The 27,766-nt window shown below is 44.1% G+C and overlaps 1 protein-coding gene across 9 annotated transcripts in view; it reads right to left on the minus strand.

Annotated features, from left to right (window-relative positions):
• The window catches only part of LOC126278998 (ral GTPase-activating protein subunit beta), a 360,574-nt gene that overhangs the window by 221,368 nt on the left and 111,440 nt on the right, over positions 1 to 27,766 (minus strand). For all 9 annotated transcript variants that reach the window (XM_049979327.1, XM_049979325.1, XM_049979321.1 and 6 more), the window contains 2 exons: positions 20,552 to 20,811; positions 1,034 to 1,179 (listed from right to left, as the gene is read on the minus strand). In XM_049979327.1, the coding sequence (XP_049835284.1) occupies positions 1,034 to 1,179; positions 20,552 to 20,811 (406 nt within the window). The remainder of the gene's footprint in view (positions 1 to 1,033; positions 1,180 to 20,551; positions 20,812 to 27,766) is intronic.

A 27,766-nucleotide genomic window follows, 5' to 3' on the forward strand; every position in this document is an offset into this window, starting at 1 on the left:
ACACCCTGTCATTTTCAAGGCACAGTTAATGAAAATAAGAAGATTGCACACAAGTCAACAGCCTTTTTGCCTTTTGCAGGAAGCTTTTCCAACAAAACAAACTGTGTCTGGTCATATTCTGTGAAAATATAATGTGAAACATGTTCTTCAAACACCATTTAAGATTATAGCCCTTTTAGAAACCATAAAGGATGATCTTGGTTTGAAGGCGGCTATCGTGTTCCTTTCAGCTGTGGCATGCCATATATTGGTCAGAGCGTCAGGACATTGAAGGACCAGTGTACTGAACATAAACATCCCACACGAATACAACAGCTGAGTAAATCTGTTATTGCTAAACATTTTCTAGGCACCAGTTATCCTATGGAATGTAACAACATGGAGATACTGGCATGCACTTCCAGCTATTGGCATTGTTTTACTAAGGAAATAGATGAAATTAAATTAGTAAGTATACTTGTAAACAGAGATGGAGGTTTTTGCTTAAGTGCTATCCAGAATCCTGCTCTTCCCTTCATCAAACAACAGAGGATCAGTGTTGCAACTGTGCCTTCAAAACGATGTGTCGAAACATTGGTGGTTCGGTTGTCAAAGACATTCTCATAAGTTAACTGATACCCAAACTTGTTTATTAAATACAATATACAAACACCAGAGATAATACAATCAAACAATAGAAAATCTGAGAGAGAATAACAAAAATATTAAATGTATATGTCGTTACTCACCACAAAGAGGGGGTGTTTAGCAGCAGACAGGAAACTGAAAGAAGACTGTTAGGTATTATTCTAATATCTATATCATAACTTCCAACACATTTTCTTTCAATTGCCTGTTTGCCACACAATATCTACTCTATGCCACGAAAAGGAATGTAATGATTTATTTACTATATATTTATGAGTAAATCTGCAGCTTCTTTTAATAGAAAACAGTGACATCCAGCCAACATTTACATAGTCTAGTGTTCTAAAAATTAATTTCCGATAATGGAATTTGTATTTTCAAAAATGTGGATAGCTTGGTCACTCACTTAAGTTTGAGATCCTTATCTGGGAGAACAACTTCCAATGCATCAGTGACATATGGAAGCAACACCTGCACACCATCTAAATCCAGTCGAAAAAGGTCTGACGAGTTAAGGAGGATGCTGGCAAGGGATTCACCACACTCACGATTCTAGAAAGAAAAATATCAGTCGCAAGGTAGTGGAAAAGTAATTAACACTGTATATGGTGTGTAAATCCAATGTGCAGACACTTGTGTACAGTACATGTACCAAATGCATTTCTCATGTATTGACAAATCATCATCAATGCTCTGAAATTCATGTGCTCTTGCAACCACAATTATATGTACAATTAACTGGAAAAGATATTTACAACTATTACAATGCACATTATAAACAGTAAACATTTGTGAACTTCATACAGTTAACTTCTGTTTTACTCCAAATATTTTTTCCTTCTGTTTTAGATTGATAGTTGTATTTTTTTGTACATCTTTATTTCACATATTTTCTATCTGCATGTTTCCAGTTTTTCTTTCTCTGAAACTGTGTGTGTACGAGAGTAAATGGATCACCTGTAGCATTTGTAAGTTTGATTACCAGCACTTTCTTATTGTTAGTTTTCCCTATTTTTCATTACACGATGGTGTCCTGCTATGGTTTCATATGGGCAGTAATTTACAGGAAATAACTGGATACAAGTGTTGTGGAGTCACTTTTGATTTTTCCTTTTTTAATTGTGTGTTTGTATTTCAGTTATTTTGGTAGTAATCAAAAGCAGAAGGAAAGTTTTAATATTTCTAACATTTGATGTTGTTAACAAGTTTCTCTACATTATTCTCAAGCACCAAAGACTGCAACTATGACATTCAAGTTAGCATATACTTATACGGTGTAGCCTGTCTCTGTGGAGTTTTGAAATCTTTGTATAGTTGGAGATTGATTTTAGTTTTGCAGTCTACTTGTATGTTTCATTACTGTAACACTTTCGTGACCAGTGGGGCATGTGTGCCATTGTATAAATTTATTTACCTGAGTTCACACATATCAACTGTTTGGAGCCAAAAGGCTCAGTGTTTGGCACCTAATGTGTGATATGTCACTTAATTGTTGCAGTTGTCACTGTGTGCCTTGTGTTTGGGTGAATTTATATTTTTTTTTTTTTCCTGTCTGCAATAGATAAGCTCAGTAAAGGTATTTGTTGTCATTTTTACATTGTTTGCTAGAAATATACAGATTTGTTCCAATATTTACTGATAAAATACTTTTATATTTGTTTAATGGTTTTTTCCTTGGGGCCAGTGTATGTCGAGAATTTCCATTTGTGCTTTTTGTTCATATTTATGTCTAAATAGCGACACTTACATATTTTATTCAGAACTGTACTTTTATTTTATTATTATTATTATTATTATTATTATTGATTTAAGCCCCCTAAGGAGCACTTATGACTAGTTGTTCTTCGATGCTCTCTTCTGTTCCCAATATCTCTTTTGCCCTATTGATAATTTCTCCTACCTCTCCTGCGAAAGGGGCTTCCGACATTTAGGGACTCTAGGTGGTGGGGTCCAAGACTCTACTATAGCACAAAATTTGGAACGATTTTCTATCTCAAGATCTGAGATCCCATCCGAATCCAAGTCCTTTAGTACTTCATTAAGCCACAGGCTTCCAGTCTTGTAGCTTGTAACCAATGAGAAGACTTCTTGGTAAGCCTATTGTTGTTCATTCATTGTAGGTGCCCATATAACTCGAGCCTCGTAGATCACATACTAGTGTTGGTTGATTCTAACTGTTGATACAGCTCAGAATTAGACTTCAATCAGTAGGTTCCACCTGGGAGCAATCCCAGGCCACAAATTTGTGAAACATGGCAAAAAACAGTGTTTGTGAATTTAATTTACAATGTTTCACCGAGAACCCACAATTGATTCAATTAAAATGATTTATTTTATTTCCCTTGATTTGTTATGAAACCAAAAACTCCACAAACACCTGGTTTGTTTTTTGGGTTGAATACTACCTTGCCGTTCTCTTTATATTTCTCCCAATTGAAAGCTGCCTTATAGGAGCAAGATGAAAAGAAAGTTGGTGACATTAACACGGTTCCACATGATGAAACTGTTTAGTATTGCAGCGTTTACAAGAAAATAAAAAAGATGATGCCTCAATTTGACTGACCTACTGCCAATTGCATATCTTTCTCTCCACTGCTCAAATGGCTCTACAGCTCCCATTACAGCTGTGTACTTTGCTGTGGATGCAGGTAGGATATATCTGAGATTATTCAGTCTCTACTTTTTCTTGCAAAGAACATTGTATATTTCAGGTGGTGAGCGGTTGATAAAACTGTAACTGGATTGATATCTTGCCATTTTACAGCAGATACATACACTTTTGTATACATGATGATGTACATTTACACACAGCTCGAAAATATTTTCCAGATAGGAACACAAGGAGGCAATGGAAACACTGCAGTACATGAAAACAAGAGATAAGGACTACTTTCATACGTAGCTACTGCAAAGTACCATAATCCATTCTGCCATGTTTTGATAAATTTCATAAAAATGTTTGGCATAATACTGGTTCTATTTTTTTCCTTTTTTTCTTTTTACAGGTCCTATTTCCTAGTAAAACTACTATTTTAATGGGATGTACATGTCCCGCTGGATTGAGGAGGATTAAATTTAGGGAATCCAGTGGGACATATATGTGCAACTCAAAATAATTATAAAACTATAAACAACAATCAAAATTTACAAACATTCCAACATCAGGAAACCAATTTTTACAGTAATTTGTGAAATTTTAAGTAATTTGGTCATGAAAGGGTTAAAAAGTTTCAACCTTAAATGTCTGTTTGTGAATACAAGTCAACATGTAACATTTCTTCCAAAGTTTTTTTCATTATCTGTAAGTGTAGTATACCTATGTATGTCATTTGCATTACTCCTAATTAAGGATTAGTGTCCTCATTTTGGCTGTATTTATACTGACTTTCTCCTGTACATGTTTTTCAATCTTGCTATTCAGTTTGTAGATTAAGTGACTATAATATTTTTATAAGTCAAATCTAAACTATAGAAAGAGTAAAAACAAGTTTGCCGCATAATGGAAGCACTGAGCAGTAAACAAATAAACGTACAAGAAGTCAAACTCAGCTATGACACCTATCCACATGTAGCTTTAAAATCGGACTAATACTCCAATTTTTGTTATTGTAAGTTATGCCCACTTGTACACACTGTGGAGATTGTGTTTCAACACCACAAAAATTTATGCCATATCTAACAACTGATACTAAATTATGTGAATTACTTTGTTTAAAATTTTCATTGCATAAAGAAATGGTTTAATCACTTTACTGAGCAATCCATGTGATCAGTCAGTGATAAGTTCTTGTTTATAGTAATTCCAAGAAATTGAACAGAATCTGCAGTGATCATAGCATTCCTGAAATGTGCAATTTGTGATTTTGTAAGATTCAATTTCATAGCATTATTATTTAACCAGATTTTAAGTTCTTGAAGAGTTTGTTTTATATTCTGTGCTTTTTTGCTTGTTTTTACAGTAACTTACTGTAGTTGAGTCATCTGCATACAAAATTGTTTTTGAGGTTATATTACACAACATGTTGTTTAGGGTCTAATATGGACTCCTGGGGCAAGCCTACTTGTATCTCCATCGCAGTAGAGCATACTCTTTCACCTTTTTTTGAATAAATACCCTCTGTTTTCAATTCTGAGATGGGATGAGAACCAGGTTAAAGATTTTTCAGGAAAGTCATGGACAGCCATTTTGCGAAGCAGCAGTTTACAACAACAAGAGGTATATCACACAGGTGGATACAGAAGTCCCCCAGACTACTTCACATTTTATGGGCATCAGAAAAATTGCTTCTTCAAATAGCTAATACAACTAACTGCATACCTTTAGGTTACAAGCCGAGTGTCGAACTTCCCATATCTCTTGGAATTCAGTAGTGGTTCATCTACAATGAATATGCCTCACTACATGTCATGCCCACTGCCATTTCATTTTGAGTGTGATAAACTAATACTATAGTGTTCACCTTTAGCATGTCACTGCAGAAAGAATCACATGTTCGGCTAAGTAAAAAATCTATGAAATTCGTACATTTCTTTACATAATAAGCAGATTTATGAATTTTTCTTTGTGTGAGACCACTTTTGTCTGTATCGTGTGCCATTAGAAATTTTAATATCTTACTGTTCACTTCATTTTCATATAATCTCTCACAGATACTAATTTGTACTGTGTATTTTCGAACATCTGCAAGTGCCTCATAAAATCTCATACCATGTCATCAACTGTAAAATAAATCTATGCTTTTTAGAAACTTTTGGCAACAGTGTTGAAGTTTAAAAACAATTGTTCCCTAATTTCACGGTATATTTATGTGAAAAGATAGAGACTCTTTGTAAGTTATTTCATAGCAAATTGGTGTTTGTGATTTAGTTACTATAGTATGTATTATAACTAATGTCATGTTACAATTAATTACCCTTTATATTTATTATATGCATGGATCAGAAATTAATGCTATTTTCGAGTCTGCTAATAGCTACAACCACAAAGAAGGTTTCAGGGAATTTTAACTTTTATTCAAGGTTTCTTCTGCTTCATTTCTTACAAGGAATTAGCAATGATTTTAGCTTAACAGATACAGAAATTAAGAGAAAATCAGCAGATTTATTTGAAAGTTATTTGTTTATGCTCTGTAAGACATTGCAACAGCTGCAATGCTGCCCCATTGTGAATGCTGTTCTTGAACATGGGGTGAGTCATTTCAAGCAGCTGGAAATTGTCCTGATTACTGTCAAACTATTGGAAGTTGCTGTGAATGGGTGCATTGGGAGAACTCCCAAGAGTCATGTACCAGAGATACCAAAGCTACCTCAAGTACTATCCTTCTCTGTGGATCCTGTCTCCACTACGGGAAGTATGGGATCTAGCATGACTCATCCACTTGACTGTGAGTGGCATGTCATTGGTAGGGCTAGGTGCACTGGAAGTTCAATCATGAAGTGATTGATGGCACCACTTAGGGAAATTGTAGCAAGCCATGAGAAATAACAGTAGGTGCACTCAGTATGCATGCCTGGGTCCTCATTCAATATGTGTAAGTGGCTATTCCTGCAGCTTTTGAAAAAACCAGGGAGCAACCATTTGCAGATTGTGCCACACACTAGAAAAAATGATGCCTATTGGCTAGGCTCTGAGCTCATACTTGGATCAATTCACCAGCTGTCAGAGAGGTTGAAGAAGATCAATCTTACAGAAGCTCAACAAAGCTCACAATTTGCAGCATTGTCCCCACAACATAACATGACCCTGTGGTTCTCAGTCAAGTAGAAGAACTGACCCAGCAACTTTAAAGGTTCTGTGACAAGCTAGGCTGTGACTTCTTGGATGTGCACCAAGTGTTGAGAACTGTAGGGGCCCCCTAAATGAGTCAGGCATGAACATCAGAGGTTGCTACAAAGGTAAATGGTTGTGTGTGGCATGGACACTGGTTATTTTATTTTATTTTATTTTATTTTATTTTATTTTTTTTCCAGCCTAGGTGACTTCACCAAGTCAAGATAATGATAACTATAGGAGACAGTGAAGGGACCATGTCAGCAGTATAAGATCTGAAGAAATGCTCCCCACAGATGACAGTCTTGAGATCCTAAAAATTTGCAGAGCTTGAAGCACCAATAAAAAACTGTGGAACTGACATTACAACAGGTACACAAAGCTGGTTAAAATTCAAAATTTATAGTGGTGAGATTTTTGGGAACATTCAAACATACAAACATACATCAAAAGGACAGGCTAATGGTAAATGGAGGCGGTGTATTTGTCACAGTAGGTAAGAAACTCAAATACACCAAGACAGAAATTGAAACTGTTTGTAAGACTGTCTACATAAGACTCCGTATCAAGAGTGTGCATGAACTTCAGCTACAGCTATTGACCAACAGAATCATCTCCAGCTGTAATTGAAAACTTTGGGAAATCCTAAGTTCAGTACAGATAGTACATAAATTCCCCAATCATACTGTCATCATTGGAAGAGACTTTAATATTCCAACAATCCATTGGGAAAATTACTGTTTTGTAAGTCATGGGTGTGACAAGATGTCACACGAAAACATAACCAAATGTGTTCTCCAAGAGCTAACTAGAACAGATTATTCAGATGCCCCATCAAGAGAGAAACATGACGAATCTAATGACAATACATGAACCTGACCTCTTTGAGGATGTCTACATTGAAACTGGTACCAGTGACCAAGAGGCAGTTGCAAAAATAATGATTACCAAAATATGAAGGGCAAGTACAACAAGTAGAAAGATTTATATATTCCGTAAACTAGACAAAAAGGCAGTAGAGTCCTGATTCAATAAGAAACTCAAAAAAATTAGCTCTGATAAGAGCATGTAGTAGTATTCTGGCTCAGATTTAGAAGAATAGTTCATCATGCACTTGACAGTAAGTAACTATTGGAAAAGTTCATGATGGGAGGGACTTCTCCATGATATTCAGTAACTGCACAGAAACTTCTAAGGAAACAGGCTCTTGTATAAGGTAATGACAGGACAGATGCTGCACATGTTTTCAAATTAATTTTCATCAATATATAAACACTTAAATCACAATAAAATTAGGCAAGATTGATGGCTTGAACATTGTATTTTATTATAGATAACATCGCATTACAAAAAACTTTATAACAAAGTAACATTCTTACGATGCACAAAGACTTGTAAATTTCAATTAATTAGTAAATGGCAGGCGAGATGCTGCAGAAGGGAGGGACAGATGGCCAATGGCAAAATACTTTGAAAATGACATTACTTTGATTTTTGTTTTTTAAGTTTATTTTTAAGATATCCACACAAATGACACATGTTCTCATGGAGTGTGCATGGTTCATGACGCCACCTAGAACATCCTACACATTGAATCCAGTCAGAGGTACAGATTGTTTCTTGATAAAGTTCAAGGAACTCTACACATTCATTTTCTTCAAAATTTAATTCATTGAAGGAACTACCATGTGAGGAAATATCATCATCATCATCTTCTGAAACTGAGTCTTCAAACAGACACCTCTTTGGCGGTTTTTTCCCCCCTCTGGTTTGGGGGATTTGATTCCTTTTAGCTGCTACATTTTTGTGGGCAAGAGCTTTTCCTCCTTGTTTCTTTCAGTGATTTTCTTTCTTTTCATTGCTATAAAATCATCGGATGTTATATTTGTTGCTGATTGCTTTCTTTTGGATTGATTTCTCCGAGGCACTATAGGAACAAGTGAAATCTTTTCCAGCAATTTTGACGGAGTCTCTCCATGAGGTGTCACTAAGTTGTCATTTACACAGCAGCTGACTTGATCAGTTGGTCGATGAGTAGCCAAAGTTCTCTTAACACATTTGTTTCAGACCTTGATCATTGATGGCTCATCTGGAGTCAGATCATTAGAGACATCTGCAGCAGTTGGGAGATCAGTATTCTTAATGTCTGAATGAAGACATGGTTTGGAATTACTGCTCTGTCAAACGGGATAATTTCAGTAGCTGTAAGTCCGGATACACCAATCTGGACAGTGGCAGCATGAGTCCACACTTTAAAGAGCAACTCTCCAAATTGCTGCCTTGTAATTCTTCTGTCTTTGCTTGCACTACCTACAATCCACGAATAACAAGACTCTTTAAAGTAGTATTTCAGCAGCTTGAAAACTGATCGGTCTAGTGGCTTTAAAAAGTCTGTCATGAGGATAGGCAAACAAGTTATCGACACTTCATTTTCAACAGCTATATCCAAAAGGGTGACACAATTCATATGGGAGGCATGACCATCTAACAGAAGCAGAGCAGGGCCAGGCAACATTCTAGGAAGGAAATGGTTTATGAACCAATCCATGAAAATATCACTGTTGACATAAGCGGATTCTCTCCTCATAACAACTGATCCTGGAGGCATGTTGTCTTTGGCATCTTGTTTTTATTCACTCCTTTGTAAATGCAATAAGGTGGTAAAAAATTTCCCTTGGCATTACAGCATGCAATAACTGTTATTGTCTCTCCTCTTTCAGCAGAAGTAATGGCATGGACATCTCTGCTTCCTTTTGCTGCAACAACCTTCCCATGTTCATTGTTTAGTTGTAGACCAGTTTTGTCTACGTTGTAGATCCTACCTGGTTTATCCAAAAGCCCATTTTTGGTCAATGTTTGTGTTAGCAGATCAAAGTAAGAATTGACTTCATCTCTGTTCATTCCAATCACTCTGGCTACAAAAACCCCTTGCACTTTTCTGATGCTTAAGCCCTCATTGTGTTCTAAAAATGAGGGAAACCAATCTTTCCCTGCAAGTTTCTTTTCCTTGTTGATTTGTATTTCAGTCCCACCTGAACAGCTAAATTGAAAGCTATTTGCCTGATGTCTGACAGTTTGGGAGCAAAGCCACATGACTGCAATTTCTTTATATGGGCAACTAATTTCCTTTCTGCATCTTCACCCAAGTATGATGATGGTCCACACCCTGCTTTCTTGAAATTGTGTGTAGCAAGTCTCCTCCTTAATGTTCATTCTGGTATTTTTTCATTTGAGCTGCTTTCCTTTTAGCGTAACCTTCCTCTTTCACTAGTTTCACTGCCACTAATAGATCTTCTGCAGTCCATTTTCCCGTCTGTTGTCCTAGTGTGTTTTCTTGGCATTTTTCTGTAAAGTAAAAATGTATGGACTCCTGTTAGCATTGTAAGCATTGTGGCTTATGTCCCACAGTATTGGTGTGTCATCTGTCTGTTTTCATAGGGACAGATGCCGCACCCCCATTTTCACCAAAAATGTCATCAAAAAAAGCCATTACTCAACCGACATAACCTACAATGTTTCTACTACACAATCTAAATACAAGTTATAAGCTACTAGGTGCTTATCTACTAGTACATACTATTAAAAAGGAATTGTGAAAAATTTCCTTGACTTATCTTGGCTTCAAAATGCTATTTTCTTACATTTCTCCTCTATTTTCCACTCCTGAAGAATAAAAACTTGAGAATAATCTGATCTCACCAGCGCTTACAACAACAATGAGCATTGCATGCACAACAATGTCTGCTGATGAATTTCTTGGAAGAGAGGCGTCTGTCCTCCCCCATCATCTGTCCTGCTTTTACCTTAATAAGTGTGAAACAAAGCATAGGGCTATAGACAGAGAGATGCTGAATGAAATGTGTTTGCCTGTGAAGAGGGAAATGCATGACACCTTCAGCAACTACCATTGCAGAATATTATCAAAGGATCTGTCACAAAACCCAGAGAGCTTCTGGTCATATGTAAAGCCTTTCAGCACTACCAAAGTTAATGTTCAGACACTCACGGATAAAACTGGGACTGAAACTGTGAGTAGCAAAGCAAAAAGTGGAAACACAACTTGGTTTACAACTGTTTATTTACAAATCAAAATCCTGGGGTATAGCTCCAGTTTAATTATTGCTGCACTGCAAAGATGATTTATATAGACATTATTGTCATTAGTGTTGAGAAACAACTGAAACGGCTTAAGTTGAACAAAGCTCCTGGGCCCAACTGAATTTCTAATGGATTCTACATTGAACATTTGGTTGAGTTAGCCCCTCTTTCAATTATAACCTACTGCAGATCCCTCAAACCAAAAATAGTGACAAGTAGTTGGAAGAAAGCTCAGGTCTACAAGAAGGGTAGCAAAAGCAATCTCCAAACTCCATTTATTGTTGAGTCTTAGAACATATTGTGAGCGCAAACATAATGATGTATCTCAAACAGAATGACCTCCTCCATGCCAAATACCACAGATGATGGAAACATTCATCATGTGAAACCAAATTCACACTTTCCTCACATGTCATGAAAGCCATGAATCATGGGAGTCAGGTAGATGCAGTATTTCTTGATTTGCAAAAAGCATTTGACTCTGTACCACTAATACGCTTATTGTTGTTGTTGTTGGGATGTTTAAGGGGACTAAACAGCTAAGGTCATCAGTCCCCCATTCCAAAAACCGGTGAAACAAAATTTACGGAACAGGTAAAACCCCAAGGGGGGAGGAGGCACCCCTCCCCCCAGTCACTGAAAGAACACCAACGTGGCAGCGAACACTAGAGACAAGAAGAGTACAGACGAACACTGGACAGAAAGAAACGGAAGAAAAGAAGAGGGTCGGAGACTGGTTGACTGACCATGGGGACAAAAATTGGGAAAGAGTCAACCATCCGAATACACACATTAAAATCTGCAACCAATGAGACACTCGAGGACAAGATACACAGAAAGGGAAAGGGACAGGTCCCCCCTAAATGGAACCATAAAAAGGACTACCATGGATAAAATTTAAAACGTCGTCAGCCATGGAGGCATCGTCGCATAAAACCAAAGGCAACGTGCCCGGGAGATTAAAAGTCTGCCGGAGGGTGCGCAGGCGGGGACACTCCAACAAAATATGGGCGATTGTCAACCGGGACCCACACCGACAGGGGGGGATCCTCCTGACGCAAAAGATGTCCGTGCATCAGGTAGGTATGGCCGATGCGGAGCCGACACAGGATGACAGAGTCCCTGCGAGAAGCCCGCAGGGAGGACTGCCACACATCGGTCGTCTCCTTAACAGCCCGCAGTTTATTCGGAGAAGTCAGGCTACGCCACTCGTCACGCCACATCTGAAGCACCTTACGGCGCAACGCCAGCTGCAAATCACGAGCCGGGAGGCCGATCGCCAAAGTGGGGGCGTCGACCGCCCCTTTGGCCAGCCTGTCGACACGTTCATTCCCCGGGATGCCAACGTGACCTGGCGTCCAAACAAAGACCACCGAACGACCAGAGCGGGTAATGGCAAAAACAGACTCCTGAATAAAGGATACCAGAGGAGAAGAGGTATAGCAGCGGTCGATAGCCTGGAGGCTGCTCAGGGAGTCATTGCAGATGACGATGGACATACCTGAGCAGGAACGCATATGCTCAAGAGCGCGCAATATGGCCACCAGCTCTGCAGTAAAAATACTGCAGCCAGCCGGCAAGGAGCGCTGTTCAACATGGGCAGCGTGAGCAAAAGCGTAGGCAGGACGACCATCCACCAGGGAACCATCAGTGTAGACAGGCTCACAGCCTGAAAATGAGGCGACGAGCGCAAGAAAACGGTGACAGAGGGCCACATGCGGAACCGAGTCCTTGGGTTCCCGTGCCAAGTCCAGGCGGACGGACGTACGGGTCATACACCAGGGAGGCGTGGGTGCACAGGCCCGGAAGGGTGGCAGAAGAGGGAACGACCCCAGTTCAGACAGCAGGGACTGGACGCGGACAGCAATGGAAAGCCCAGACCTAGGTTGCCGGTCGGGCAGAGGGAGGACCCTGGCAGGGAAAAGCAGGCGATGATTGGGATGGCCCAGTGAGCAATGCACGTGGACAGCATAGTCGGCGAGCAGTCGGTGGCGGCAAATCCGCAGCGGGGGAACCCCGGCCTCCACCAGCAGACTATCCACGGGGCTCATACGGAAAGCGCCAGTTGCAAGCCGAACCCCACAGTGGTGTATGGGGTCCAACAACGTCAACACTGAGGGCGATGCAGACCCATAGGCCAGGCTCCCATAATCAAGCCTGGACTGCACAAGGGCTCTGTACAATCGCAACAGCGTGCTGCGATCTGCACCCCAAGACGCATGGCTCAGGCAGCGGAGGGCGTTGAGGTGCCGCCAGCACTTTTGCTTCAGCTGAGTAATATGAGGAACCCATGTGAGCCGGGCATCAAAGACGAGTCCTAAGAAGCGGCTAGTGTCCACCACTTCAAGTAGGTGACTGTCGAGGTAAAGTTCCGGATGAGGGTGGACCGTCCGACGCCTGCAGAAGTGCATAACTCGAGTCTTGGCCGCAGAGAACTGAAATCCATGAGTCAGAGCCCATGATGCCGCCTTGCGAATGGCTGCTTGCAGCCTGCGTTCGGCGACTCTTGTAGTCGTTGAGCTGAATGAGATGCAGAAATCATCGGCATACAAAGAAGGAGACACCGACGACCCCACGGCTGCAGCCAGACCATTAATGGCCACTAGAAATAAGGAAACGCTCAACACCGAGCCCTGCGGGACCCCATTTTCCTGTATATAAGATGAACTAGAGGCGGCACCGACTTGCACTCGGAAAGAGCAGGGCAATAAAAAGTTTTGAAGAAAAGCTGGGAGCTGACCACGAAGACCCCACTCGCGCATCGTAGCAAGGATGTGATGCCTCCATGTTGTGTCATATGCCTTCCGCAGATCAAAAAATACAGCAACGAGATGCTGACGGCGGGAAAAGGCCGTACGGATAGCAGATTCCAGCCGCACCAAATTGTCCGCAGCAGACCGGCCCTGACGAAAGCCACCCTGGGATGGAGCGAGGAGACCGCGTGACTCAAGGACCCAACACAAACGCCGCCCCACCATACGTTCGAGCAATTTGCACAAAACGTTGGTGAGTGTAATGGGACGATAGCCGTCCACCGCCAGAGGGTCCGCACCGGGCTTCAAGATGGGAACGATAACACCCTCTCGCCATTGCGACGGGAACATGCCCTCGCTCCAAATGCGGTTAAAGATGGTGAGGATGTGTCTCTGGCAGTCCCCGGAGAGATGCTTCAGCATCTGCGCGTGGATGCAGTCCGGTCCTGGCGCTGTATCAGGGCAATCGGCGAGGGCAGCGAGGAATTCCCTCTCGCTGAAAGGAGCATTGTATTTTTCAGAACGACGTGTGTGGAATGATAACGGCGTCCGCTCGGCGCGCTCCTTTAGAGAGCGAAAGGCAGGAGGGTAAGTTGCAGTCGCAGAGCTCGTAGCAAAGTGCGTGGCAAGGTGGTCAGCAATGGTGGCAGCGTCCGTGCAGACAGCGCCGTCCAGGGAGATTCCAGGGACACCCATAGGGGTCTGGTATCCATAAATCCGCCGGATGCGGGACCACATGAGCGACGGGGAGACACGGGAGCCCAAGGATGAAATGTACCTCTCCCAGCATTCCTGCTTACACCGTCCAATAAGACGACGGGCCAAGGCACGGAGCTTCTTAAAGGCGATGAGGGTCTCCAGAGACGGGTGCCGCTTATGACGCTGGAGAGCCCGCCTACGGTCGCGAATAGCCTCAGCAATCTCCGGCGACCACCAGGGGACAGACTTCCTCCGAGGGAGTCCAGAAGAGCGGGGGATGGCAGTCTCGGCCGCTAAATAATTGACGAGGTCAAGACACGAACCACCTCGTCAATGTCACCCTGTGGGAGAGGAGCAATGGTGGCAGCGGAAGTAAAAGCCGGCCAGTCAGCCCTGTTGAGAGCCCAGCGGGGCAGGTGCCCAGAAGAATGACACTGGGGCAGTGACAAATAGATGGGAAAATGGTCAGTACCACACAGATCAGGATGCACTCTCCAGTGAAGGGATGGGACAAGTCCGGGGCTGCAAAGAGAGAGATCGATGGCCGAGAACAAGCCATGGGCCCACACTGAAATGCGTGGGAGCACCGGTGTTCAAGAGGCTAAGGTCGAGCTGAGCCAACACATGCTCCACAGCGCGACCGCGGTCATCGGAGACAGTCCCACCCCATAGAGGGTTGTGGGCATTGAAATCGCCCAGAAGCAGTAATGGTGGCGGGAGCTGAGCCAGCAGCGCAGCCAAGACATGTCGGGGGAGTTGCCCACACGGAGGAACGTAAACAGAGCAAACAGTAATAGCCGGCAAGAGCTCAATCCTGACAGCGACTGCCTCTAAAGGCGTCAGAAGGGGTACTGGCGAGCTACAGACAGAGTGGTGAAAAAAGAGGCAAACTCCACCTGAAGCTCGTTGACAGTCAGCGCGGTTCTTATAGTATCCCCGATAACCGCGAAGGGCAGGGGTCCGCATTGCTGGAAACCAAGTTTCCTGAGGAGCAATGCAGAGAACCGCCGAAATTCCACTGGAGAATGGAAACAGGAAGGGACTGGGAGGGCGTGAAGGTGACTAAGAGGCAGACGGCGCCGCAGAGTCAACGGCCGCCACTGAGTGAGAGTCAGCTGTGTCCATAGGAGAGGTCCCCGAGGGTTTCGTGAGGGCGAGATCCGCGGCAGAGGCGAGGATCTCCACCGCATCCCCAGAGCCAGAACTATTTACAGCAGGCGGTACTGAAACGGCCGGAGCGTCCTTCTTCTTGGACACGTTCCGTTCCTTCTTCTCGCGTCTGTCCTTTGGCTTAGAGGGCTGGGAGAGTTTCTCTGAAGGAGTGTCAGAGGGTGACGACGACGCAGAAGCCCTACGACCAGCAGGTGGATGAACCTTCAGCCACTGGCTGACATCCGGCGGGGGTAGTAGAAGAAACGGAAGAAGGGAGGGCCCCGAGGGACCCCTTCCGCGAGAGAGGAGCCGGCAGAGACGACGACGGCGGAGACGACGCCGGCAGAGACGACGCCGGCAGAGACGACGCCGGCAGAGACGACGCCGGCAGAGACGACGCCGGCAGAGACGACGCCGGCAGAGACGACGCCGGCAGAGACGACGCCGGCAGAGACGACGCCGGCAGAGACGACGCCGGCAGAGACGACGCCGGCAGAGACGACGCCGGCAGAGACGACGCCGGCAGAGACGACGCCGGCAGAGACGACGCCGGCAGAGACGACGCCGGCAGAGACGACGCCGGCAGAGACGACGCCGGCAGAGACGACGCCGGCAGAGACGACGCCGGCAGAGACGACGCCGGCAGAGACGACGCCGGCAGAGAAGGGGGAGGGGGAGGGATCGAGGCCCCTGGTTTTGGAGCAGATGTCACTCCTGAAGCATATGCGGGGGGAGTGACAGAAGGGGGTTTGCCCCCAACTGCTAAGGGGAAGGCTTGCCCGCAGACACGAGGGGGGCAGACAGAGATGTACGGCCCTGAGGGCCAACTGAAGGCGGCACAGAGGTGGCGACAACTGCCGCCCGCCAGGGCGACGATAACGTAGCTGCAGCATAAGAAGTTTGAAGAGGGACAGGATGCAACCTTTCAAATTTCAGTTTTGCCTTGCAATAAGTAAGCCGGTCTAGGGTCTTAAATTCCATAATCTTCCGCTCCTTATGAAGAACGGGGCAGTCCGGCGAGCATGGAGAGTGGTGTTCCCCACAGTTGACACAGACAGGCGGAGGCGCACATGGAGAATCGGGATGAGAGGGGCGTCCGCAATCTCGACATGTGGCGCTGGATGGGCAACGGGAGGACATATGCCCAAACTTCCAGCACTGGAAGCACCGCATCGGGGGAGGGACGTATGGCTTGACGTCACAACGGTAAACCATTACCTTGACCTTCTCAGGCAATACAGCACCCTTGAAGGCCAAGATAAAGGCACCGGTGGCCACCCTGTTGGTCTTGGGTCCTCTGTGCACACGACGGACAAAATGCACACCACGTCGTTCCAAGTCAGCTCTCAGCTCGTCATCGGACTGTAACAAGAGGTCGCGATGGTAAATAATCCCCTGGACCATATTTAAGCTACTGTGGGGAGTGACGGTAACAGGGACGTCTCCCAGCTTATCACACAAGAGCAGCGCCCGTGACTGGGCTGGGGAGGACGTCTTGAGGAGGATGGACCCATTCCTCATTTTAGACAACCCCGCCACTTCCCCAAACTTATCCTACAGGTGTTCCACAAAAAACATAGGCTTTGTCGAAAGAAAGGAGTCACCACCAGTCCTGCTGCAGACAAGGTATTGTGGTACATAAGGCTCCTGCTTGGCACTAGATCTGCGTCCCTCCCATGGCGCAGCCAACGACGGGAACGACTGAGGATCATATTGTGCAGCATCGAATTCAATTCTGCCTCGCTTAGAGACGCTGGTGGCAGTGCGACCACCAGCTTGGTGAGATTTATTGCGCTTCATTGCGTCATATCCGCCCAGATGCCACCTACTCTGAACAAGGGCTGTCCCCAAGGGCGCCACCCAGCCAAAGCAACGGGTACCTGGCCGATATCCCATTGCCTGGAGTCCCCGTGCCCCAGACAAGATGGGCACATACTCCTTGGCATGCATGGGGAGGAAACAGCTCTAGCATCTGTAGTGCGATCCCTGCATGGTCAGGGGGCTACCACCAAGAGGGTACATGACGACCCCACCACAACGGACTGGCTACCGTGCTGGAGTTTAGGTGTTGAAAGGGTCCATAGTTGCCGTGGGCGCTAAGAAGGGGATTGCGCACAAGACGAGGAGGCAACTCAGAAGACATGGGGTGTAAATCCCTCCACACGACAATAGATAGCATGCAAGATAGAGGTGCACGATGGACCAATAGAAAAACACCACGTAAGGTGTCCTTCCCCAAATGGCACGCACTAACAACGGAAATTTTGAAAATGGCAGGTCAAGTGGGGACCATCACATAAGGCCGAAACTTTGGAGACTCCTTTTAGTCGCCTCTTACGACAGGCAGGAATACCGCGGGCCTATTCTAACCCCTGAACCCGCAGGGGGAGATCCAATTTGTTTCATGACACTTGGGAGTGATGCCTTCAGAAAATGGAACCAGTGTTCTTACTGTTACTCGCCGGATGGTAGCGTATGGTCTTGTGGTGAACAGTATGACAGAATTTGTTGAGCTGAGCAAACAGATCTGATTCAAACTGGCAACCACGGTCCATTGTGATGCACAGAGGTCAACCAAATGGTGAAATCCAAGTTGATACAAAAGTAGAGGCTAGGGTTTCTGGGGATATTTTATCAACTGGCACTGCTTTACAAATCAATTCTGTCTTCAATTTCTCATACGAGTTTGTTGTAGGTGGTTTGGCTATCACATCTTCAATCTCTGCAGCATATCGATGGTCCAGTTGACTCACCATTATAGAAAATTTCATAGAATCTGCTTTGATTCCTGCACAATGAAAACTGGCTTTCATTTGCACAAACCACATCACAGGGTTGTGGTTATCACATAGGAAGCCTGGGTATCACTGGTTCTGTTGCATCTCGTATATCATTCATGGTAGAAAGCTTGAATTCTTTATGTATTTCAGTTTAGACAACAACACAGAGGGAGGGGGTCACCAACTGTCAGGCTGGCTGCTTTATCTGCTGTCTGACTCCATCTGACCATCCAAGTTTCGCATGTTGAGACTTAGGCTGAGTACCATACAAAATATCAACAATCATATAGGAGACAAACAAGTTTTATTGCACAGTACAGAAAATCATAACTTACTGAAAGTCAGCAGCTTTGGAGAAGTGTTACAAAAGTGTAGAATATTCTCTCAGATTCAAGAATAATTCTAATTCCATGTTTAACCAAGTAATGAAGTAATTCTGAAAAACAATAGGTGACAAGTCTAAGAATAACTATATTCCTAAAAAAATAAAACAGCACCTCTAGCAGCTGGCACAAAAAATGTTTTGACAGCTCTGATGTAATGAAACACAAACATACAAGGAATTCTGTCATCTCGGTCACTAAAAAGTTACATTCGTAGCAATAAAGTTGGGGAGGGGGGGGGGGGGGGGGCATGCACTGATGCATTTTTTATTTCAGAAGAAAGCTTTTTGGTCAAAAGTTTAAATGTATAAGAGCCTTCTCATTGTGCCTGTCTGTGACTCAACATCTCATCTATATAGTGAGTAGCAATTTATCCATTTCATAATATTGTTATTAAGAATTAAAGTGTTAGATATGCATATTTCACAAAACCACGAGACAGTACACTTTCGTTATCAATGCTATCTACGACAAACACTAGTCACAGTGGTGTAGCATGTGATACATGCTTGCCTGGAGAAACTTACCATTTAAGGCATTCTATCAGTTGATACCCACTGACTGTACTGAAACATCTCATAGGATCATAGTCTTCTATTTCATTTTTTTTTTTCCGAAATTGTGAATTGTGGTTTATTAGTCTCATAATATACATAATCAAAATCATTTGGTTCAGGTCTAAGTGGGTTTGAAGCAATGAAATGGTGCGGCATTTTTCACACAGACGAAGCATACAAGCTCGGTTATTTATATCACACGTTATTATTTTCCTTTGATCTTGGTATGTTCCTTTGATATAAATGGAATTTAGAAGCAACTCTTTAGTTTTTGCAGTGTATCATGTGGCAATGTCTTTCCTTCTTTCTGCTCAGCCAACAATAAAATACCCTTCTCCATTAAAAGGGCTCTTGCTTGTCGTATCAAATATTCAGAAACCTGTCATTTAACAGACATTGCAAACTTCTCATTTGTCAACTGTTCATTGACTCTTTTGTGCAGAATAAATATGTTTAAGGCAAATGTGTACCCTATGAATTCTCATAACCACACCGTCACCATCACCTCCACCTTGAACACAGCATGTGAGTGCAGCACAAAAGTCAGCTTACTGCATGTAAGCAACAATACCCACATTTCCATTTCAACATAAATGACTAGTTCATTCCGATTTTTTCTTTTTATGTATTTACTGTGTTTTAAACACATTTTTATTGCTTTCATAACTTATATAACAGAAAATAAGCATTCATTTTTAAACAAGTTTTTTGCATTGTAACATTTCTATCATTTTTTGTTTTGTATCATTTTACATTGATTTGTAATGAACAATTAATTATACATATATAAAAAATCCATTATAAATGCAAGTACTGTCAAATACAACTGAAAAAAACTTGAATCTACTGCTTTGCAACTATATATGTTTTTATTCATTGATGCCATGTTAATGTATGGTAATGCATTGTTCACCAAATACCACTTATGACACTTAGATATGAACCCCACATATCTTGATTTTTACTTTACATAAATTGCAAATAAAAATCGGAAAATGTTACAGATTTTAATTTTTTCTCATCTTATTGTTGAGTCTAGGGCACACACAAAAAACTTTGCAGTGAAGCTTGGTGGTGGTGGTGGTGGTGGTGGTGGTGGTGTTTCATTACGCTGTCATTTATTTTCCCACAGTAAGACCAAGATGACGTTTATCTACACAATTCTGTCATTCTCTCTGCCATCTTATGTAATTTGTTAACACCACCACTTACCAAATGCCATTTTGCACACTTTTCTCAAAAAATAATTTTTAGTATGTGCTATGGCAAGTTTTGTAGTAGTAAATACACTTCTTGTATAGATTTCAGTAGCACGTATATGTGTGCAATACATATCAATGTTTTGCAAGTGGCTTCAGACATCTATAAAGTTTTACCACAGTCATGATTTTTAATGTGATTATGTCTAAATCAAAAAGAAAAGCATAGAACACTGCCAGGAAGGCAGGAGCTCCTTCTTCTTCAATTTGCTTATTCTTTTGCCATGCTTCCTTTCTTCATTTTTCTCAGTAGCTTCGGAATCGGTGTAACCTTTTTCAACAGCTTAGCACTCATTTTAATGCATCTGAATCACACAGCCCCTCCCAACCTCTAAGTGATTCTGGCCTTTTGTTTTGTTAATGTAAGCTTGCTCGTAACCATAAGTCTCTGAGTACTGGCCAAAGAGTTGCTTAGATTATCAATAAAATTGAGGACCAGCAGTAATGTAAAAAGTTCTCACAAAAATACTTACCTCAGGGACTCTCAAGCCTTGTTGCAAGGAAAGGTAAAAGCGTGCTAAGTATACTGGCAATATCTCTTCACCAGTCTTCTTAGCACAGAAGATGCGGCATAGTGCTCCTAGCGCCTCGGCTCGACCAGCTTCATACTTTCCTCCACCAGGTGGTAAGGGTGGCTCAGACTCATCTGCCAATGATGCTGGCTGGGAGAAGCTCCCTTTCCGATTATCAACAAGGACTGAACTTGGTCGTTTAGAAGAGTTCCCATCAAGTCCTGCAAGAATTTTTTCTGAATAAGTTATTGGTCATTTTGTAGTGTTTCATACACTAACAACATAAAACTGAACACCAAAAATGTTAAATTGTAATATGAGTCCAAATCGGTAATAAATGCCATTTAATTTATTTTTTCTTTCATACACGTCAGTGAAGTAATGATGGCATAATAACATGTTCAATGCAAAATCAAAATATTTGTTTCGATATTGTATCATTAATGTTAGAGTAAAGCAAAATAAGTAAATATATTCTGGTGTCGGAAGGTGCGCAAGTGAAATGCGCACCAGCGGGTATGGACCTGGATACTGTGCTCCGGCGCTCGCCTGCACCACGAGCCTCACGGTTTGACAGTTTGAGTGCACCACTCTCTGTACCACGTGAAGTTCGCAGCCAATCATGTTTCCCAAGGTCAGGTATTTAGGTGGCGGCACAATGTTATCCCAGCAGTCTGGTACTCACTGTAGTTCGCATGTGCATCTCGGCCCTGCTGCATTCCAGTTCTGTGTGATGATATACCTACTGTTGTTTGCAGTGTTCCTGCATTGTTGTTGCCTCATCATGTTTGTCACCTCAGTTCTTGCTTGCTTGCCTCTTATTTTGTCTGGGTCAGTCATAGTGTCTGTCAACCCCAACTTGTTTGTCTGTCCTGTCTGTTCTTAGCTAGCAATACCTCCAGTGGCTTGCCTGCCTGGTCGCTTCGCCTCTTCGTTCTCTGCCGTGCACTACTCACTGGTCATTCACGCCCTTAACATTGGCGACAAGGTAGAACATTCGGCAGCATGGACGCTACCTTCATCTGTCTCTTGGAGCAACAGCAGTATCTCATGCAGTAGCAGCAGCAGTGCCAGTTAGAAGTCCCAGTTAGAAGTCTAACAGCAATCCTTGCAGTTGCTGTCAGACAAAGTCTGAGCACAGGATGCCCTCCCACACCAGCTCCTGGGTGTCCCAGTTTCTGATGCTTCCCCATGTCCACTGTCGTTTCCGCCCTTCGGCGATGCTAAGAAAGACTGGGAAACATACTTGTATCATCCAAAACAAAATTTCAGTGTTTCAGGTCACAAATGACCCCCTGCACCAGTCGTTATTCTTGTGCTGTGCGTCACCAGACACATCCTTTCTACTCAGGAAGTTGGCACTGTTGCCTGACCCTGTGGTTCTCTCCTTTAACGAGATATGTGTGCTGCTGACTAACTACTATTCCCAGTACTACCATGTTGTGGCGTCTCAGCTTCAGTTCCACCAATACCATAAACAGCCTGGTCAATTGTACTATTCTTGGGTCACAGATTTGCAGGGTCTTAGCCGCAAATGCAACTTCATTTGCACCAATCAGCATTGCAAGGCATCATATATGGACTCCTTAATTCGCGATGTGGTCATTCAACCTGTGTTGAAACTCAATAACCCCTCACTGGAAGAGAATCTGCACATAGCCCACTCCCTTGAAATCTCAGAAGTGGCAAACGAGTGTCTCATGTCGAGGCCGCAGGTGGCAGCAGTAGAGTCCTCCTCATGGGTGCCTCCCTCACACCATCGGCATGGTACAGCCCACAGAGAGCAACATCGATGAGACTCCTCCTTGTGCGACGTCTCTATGGTTTCAGAGCCACCAGTCGCACCTCATTTGGTGGTTACATGGATCGCTTCCATCTCGCCCATGATGCTTTTCCACCCACTCTCGCACAGACTGTCCCCATCGCTGGAAGATGTGCATGTTCTGTCAGAAAGATGACCATCTTCGTTTTGTCTGTTGCAGCCACTCATCCCACTCTCAGTCCCCACCCACGGGGCATCAGGATACCGTGCACATGCTGCAGTCAGTCATCCCACTGGTCGTCCCATTGCTGTGGAAGTTGTTCCTCACACTCCACATTTTTAACATGGATGTTCATTTCCAGGTTGACACGGGGCCACCAACACCTTAATCAATCTGGCGATGCATACACTCCTGGGTTTCCCGGAGCTGTCTTCCACCTCTTGGTGATTGGTTACTTACAGTGATGGTTCTATCCCCCTCTGTGGGCAATTCTCGATAGCAGCCACCTATAAACATGTTCCCCGGCTCCTGCCTCTACTGGTAGTTGACCATCCCTTGGCTTCAAACATTTTTGGACTCGATGCTTTCATTATGTTTGGCATTTTGATTTCTGATGAAGATAAGGTAATTTCCACTGTCGTCTCGTTCCAGGACGATCTGTGGCCAGCCTATGCCTCTCTGTTTCAGTCTGACTAAGGGTGTGCTTCGGACTTCAAGGTGCACATTGCTCTCTGGCCAGATGCTCAGCTGCAGTTCTTTCAGACTTGACCCAATCCAGTGGCCTTGCATCCAGCAGTCAAGCAAGAACTCAATCAACTGCAGGCTGCTGGCATCATTGAGCCCATGCAGGCGAGTGCCTGGGTGACTCCCTTGGCGGTGGTGGATTGTCTATGTGAGGATTTCGGGGTTACAATCAATGCACAATCCCTGGTTGTAACTTACCCATTCCCTAGCAGGAAGACCTTCTCGGACTTGCTCATGGCGAGTACTTCTCCAAGATCTCTCTAAGATCAAGCTGACGGAGACTTACCGCCAATTACCCTTAGATGAGGAATCCCAGAGCACTGTGGTCATCAACATGCCTTTCAGATTATATAAATACAAGGGCCTTCCATTTGATATTTCCTTGGTGGCGGGAATTTTCAATAGGTACCTCGAAAAGCTCACATGGCCCATCCCGGCTTGTGTCAATTATCTCTATGACATCTTGCTCACTGGCCATACACGCCACAAGCATGTGCATAACCTTGATACCTGTTTTCATGCTCTGCGGGATGCATGCTTACGTTCTTGGTTGGAAAAGTGTAGTTTCTTTCAACCAGAAGTCGAATACCTGGGGCACTGGCTCAGCATTCGTCCATCAGATCACAACTTCGCGGCCATCAATGCCCTTCCCCGCCCCAAGGATTTATCTGACCTCCAGGCTTTCTTGGGCAAGATTAACAGCTACTTAAAGTTTTTACCCTGGCTGGTGATGCTGCACAGCCCCTCAATCACTTGTGTCGCAAAGGGGTGCCATTAACTGCACTCCTGCCTGTGATCATGCTTTTCTCCGCTTGAAAACTATGCTCAAGTCCACCCCTTGTCTGAACCCCTCTCTCCATTGGCCCCTTGGTTGTGGTGCCCAATGCTTCACCCTATAGTATTGGGGCAGTCCTGGCTCACAGGAATGTGGATGGCTCAGAACAGCCCATTGCATATGCATCCAAGACACTATCCCCAGCACAGAGTAATTATGCTCAGAATGAGAAAGAGGCTCTAGTGATTGTGTTCGCCATCAAAAGTTTCACATTTACCTGTCTGGGACGAAGTTCACTCTCCTCATTGATCACAAGCCTTACACACACACACACACACACACACACACACACACACACACACACACACACACACACACACACACCTCCCTGAGTGAACTGCTCAATGTCTCTAGCGCTGGGTGCTGTTCTTACGCAATTATACTTACATTACCCAATATAAGCCCACCTCTCAACACTCCAACACCGATGCCTTGTCACGTATCCCCCCACGCCCTGATCCCAAGTTCAACCAGCAGAAAGTCCTCTGCTTTCACACTGATATGGCCCACCAAGATACACTAGATGGATTTCCGTCATGGCTGCACTGGTCACCTCTGGCACACGCAGCACACCTGTTCTGCGTTATGTTCTTCGCTATGTGACCCATGGTTGGCCCACCTATCAGACTCTCTGGTTGAAAACTGAATTCAGTCCCTGGTGGCACCTCTCCCACAAACACTCAGTTGTGATCATCCCACCCTATTTGTGCAACTGCAATCTATACTTGCTACACCGCAGACACCTGGGGATGTCCAGTATGAAGGAGTTGTCTTGCCAGCATTTGTACAGGCCTGGCATCAGTGGCAAGATCGAACTCTTGATCCGTGGGTGCACAGTGTGTGCGCGTCACCAGGCCAGCCTGCCGCAATCATTTGCCCCCTGGCCCACGCCTTGTCGGCCCTGGGACCGTATCCATCTCAATTTTGTGGACAAATTCTTGGGATCAATGTGGTTACTCATTGTGGATGTATAGTCCAGATACCTGTATGTGGTGCACATGGCGTCCACCATACCACACTAATAGCCTTGGCTCATGTACTCCCCATCAAAGGCCTGCCTTGTACCTTGGTCTCCGATAATGGCGCCCAATTCACAGCAGCCTCCTTCACACACTCTGTGAGGCCAATGGCACCAAACACATCTGCACCCCTCTGTTCCATCTGTCCTCCAATGGCACTGCAGAGCAACTGGCCAGGATGTTTAAACAACAGCTGACAAAAGTGGTGAAATCCTCTACCACCATGTTGGTCCTCATCTTATTCCTGAACCCTAATCACACCAAGACGGTTGATGGTCATAGTCCTGCCGAACTTCTCCATGGGCAGCAACCATGGACCCTGCTCCATCTGCTCACACCATCTGGATCCCACTTCCGACCCTCTCAGCGCTACACCCCGGGCACAGTCGTGTGGGCTTACTCGTATGGGGGCAAGGCTGCTTGGCCTCCCACCACAGTAGTCACGACCTATGGAGGGGCTTCAGAGATGCCACCATAACCAAATCTGGTACAGAAACAGAAGGGGCTCCAGTGGTGTCACCATAACCAACTCTCGTACAGACACAGAAGGGGCTCCAGTGCCGCCCCCATTACCAACTCCAGCCTAGTACCCCTTTATGGCACCTCACATTCTCCAATCCCCCCACCTCCCTCTGGTTTGCCCGATGCCCTCGAGTCAGCCCCACTGCCAACGGGCACCGGCTCCCTGCAGGCATGCCGGCACTCCTTCCCGCTTCCACAAGGATCGAAAACACCATGTGATGCCCTGCCCCTCCAGTGAAGTTTTGGTGGATCCCATGGATGGCTCTCCCACGCCACCTATGGCGGTCGACGCCACAGGGTCTCCCTCCGTTCCCTCCTTCCATCCACCACAGCACTGTCCGGAGTGTTTCCACCCCTACGCACAGGTTCTGGGGTGGAGAGGTCTGGAGTCTGAAGGAGCAAAAGTTGAATGCGTGCCGAGGGTATACACCTGGATACCCACTTGAGGTGTCACTGCTCTGGTGTGCACGTGTGGCACGAGCTATGCCGTGCAAGTGCGCCACTTTCCATACCATGTGAAATCCACGGCCGATAGCATTTCCGACAGTCAGGCATTTAGCATGGCACTACTCTGGCAGTCTGGTGGTTGCCACTGTTCAAGTGTGCATCTCAGCCATCCTGTGTTCCAGTTCCGGATGTTGGTATACCTACTGCCATTGTTTGGAGTGTTCCTGCATTGTTGTCGTCTCACCAAGTTTATCATCTCAGTTCTTGCTTGCTTGCCTCATATTGTGTAGTGGTCAGTCGTAGCGTGTGTCACCCCCTATTTGTTTGTCTGTCCTGTCGGTTTCTAGTTAGAGGTACCTCCAGTGGCTCCCCCACCTGGTAGCTTCGTGTCTCCATTCTCTGCCATGCACCCCTCACCGGTTGCTCACAGCTATAACATTGGCGACGAGGTAAAAGGCTCGGTAGCATGGAGGCTAAGTTTGTCTGTCTCCTGGAGCAACATCAGCAGATCCACAGCCTTACATCACACTGTAAATGAAAGCTAATTGGAGAGCCTATTGGCCACAAAGCTAATGATGCTGTACAGAAAGCCATGAAGGGCTTTGAATGATCTACAGTTTACTTCTCTGTCCAATCAAGTGAATTTCTCCATCAGCTGTACAGCCACGGATTACCAGAAAAACCAAATCCACTGTGGTTTCAGGGTTTTTGAAACCCAAACAAAACACAAAGAAACAATTATGTAAGAAATCATTGTTGATGACAATCAGGCACTTTTTATTTATTTTCTGTGATGATTACCACTAAAGAAAAATATAGTGTTCATTAAAGTAACTATGAAAGTTTTCTTACATTATTTGTAAAGTTTCATAAACCTGTTTACTACCAAATGGATTTTCTGAACATCATGTAGTTATTAATTACATAAATTTGGTGATACTTGATCAGACATTCACTACAAATAACAATACATCTTATTAATTAAATTTTATGGCAGTAGCACAGATAACAGAGTAAGCAGTGCTTTGTAAGGATTCTGGGTAGTTTGTGAAGTGGGTTAATTATAGGTTATACTATATATGACACACAACATCAAGAAATCCACTAGTGTTTGTTGTAGTATCCAGCGACTAGTGGTCAGTGTCTGTTCACCTAGTTGGTGCGGCTGTGAAATATGGCTTGATCTCATCAATCAAGTCTGCAATCATGATCTTTTTCAACTTAATTATGACTGACTGAGTGGTATTTTGTGGTATTTTCATGTGTCATCATCATATAGTGACTATATGAGTTCAGTTTGGACTGGCAAAAGATATATTTCTCATGTTGGAATATTCCACAGTTCAAAAGAATTATATTATCACTTAGCACCAAGTTTTCCATTACAAGCTATTTACAACAGTTCTAAATAATTTAAAATGTTTGTAAGAAATTCAAGAAAGTAATTTAAATTATTACACTACAGGCCATTAAAATTGCAACACCAAGATGATGACATGCTACAGACGCGAAATTTAACTGACACGAAGAAGATGCTGTGATATGCAACTGATTAGCTTTTCAGAGCATTCACACAAGGTTGGCGCTGGTGGTGACACAACGTGCTAACATGAGGAAAGTTTCCAACAGATTTCTCATACACAAACAGCAGTTGACTGGCATTGCCTGGTGAGACGTTGTTGTGATGCCTCATATAAGGAGAAGAAATGCGTACCATCACGTTTCCGACTTTGATAAAGGTCGGATTGTAGCCTATCGCAATTGCAGTTTATCGCATCGTGACATTGCTGCTCGCCTTGCTCGAGATCCAATGACTGTTAGCAGAATATGGAATCGGTGGGTTCAG

Source organism: Schistocerca gregaria, chromosome 6 (genome assembly GCF_023897955.1).
Source record: "Schistocerca gregaria isolate iqSchGreg1 chromosome 6, iqSchGreg1.2, whole genome shotgun sequence".
NCBI lineage: Eukaryota > Metazoa > Arthropoda > Insecta > Orthoptera > Acrididae > Schistocerca > Schistocerca gregaria.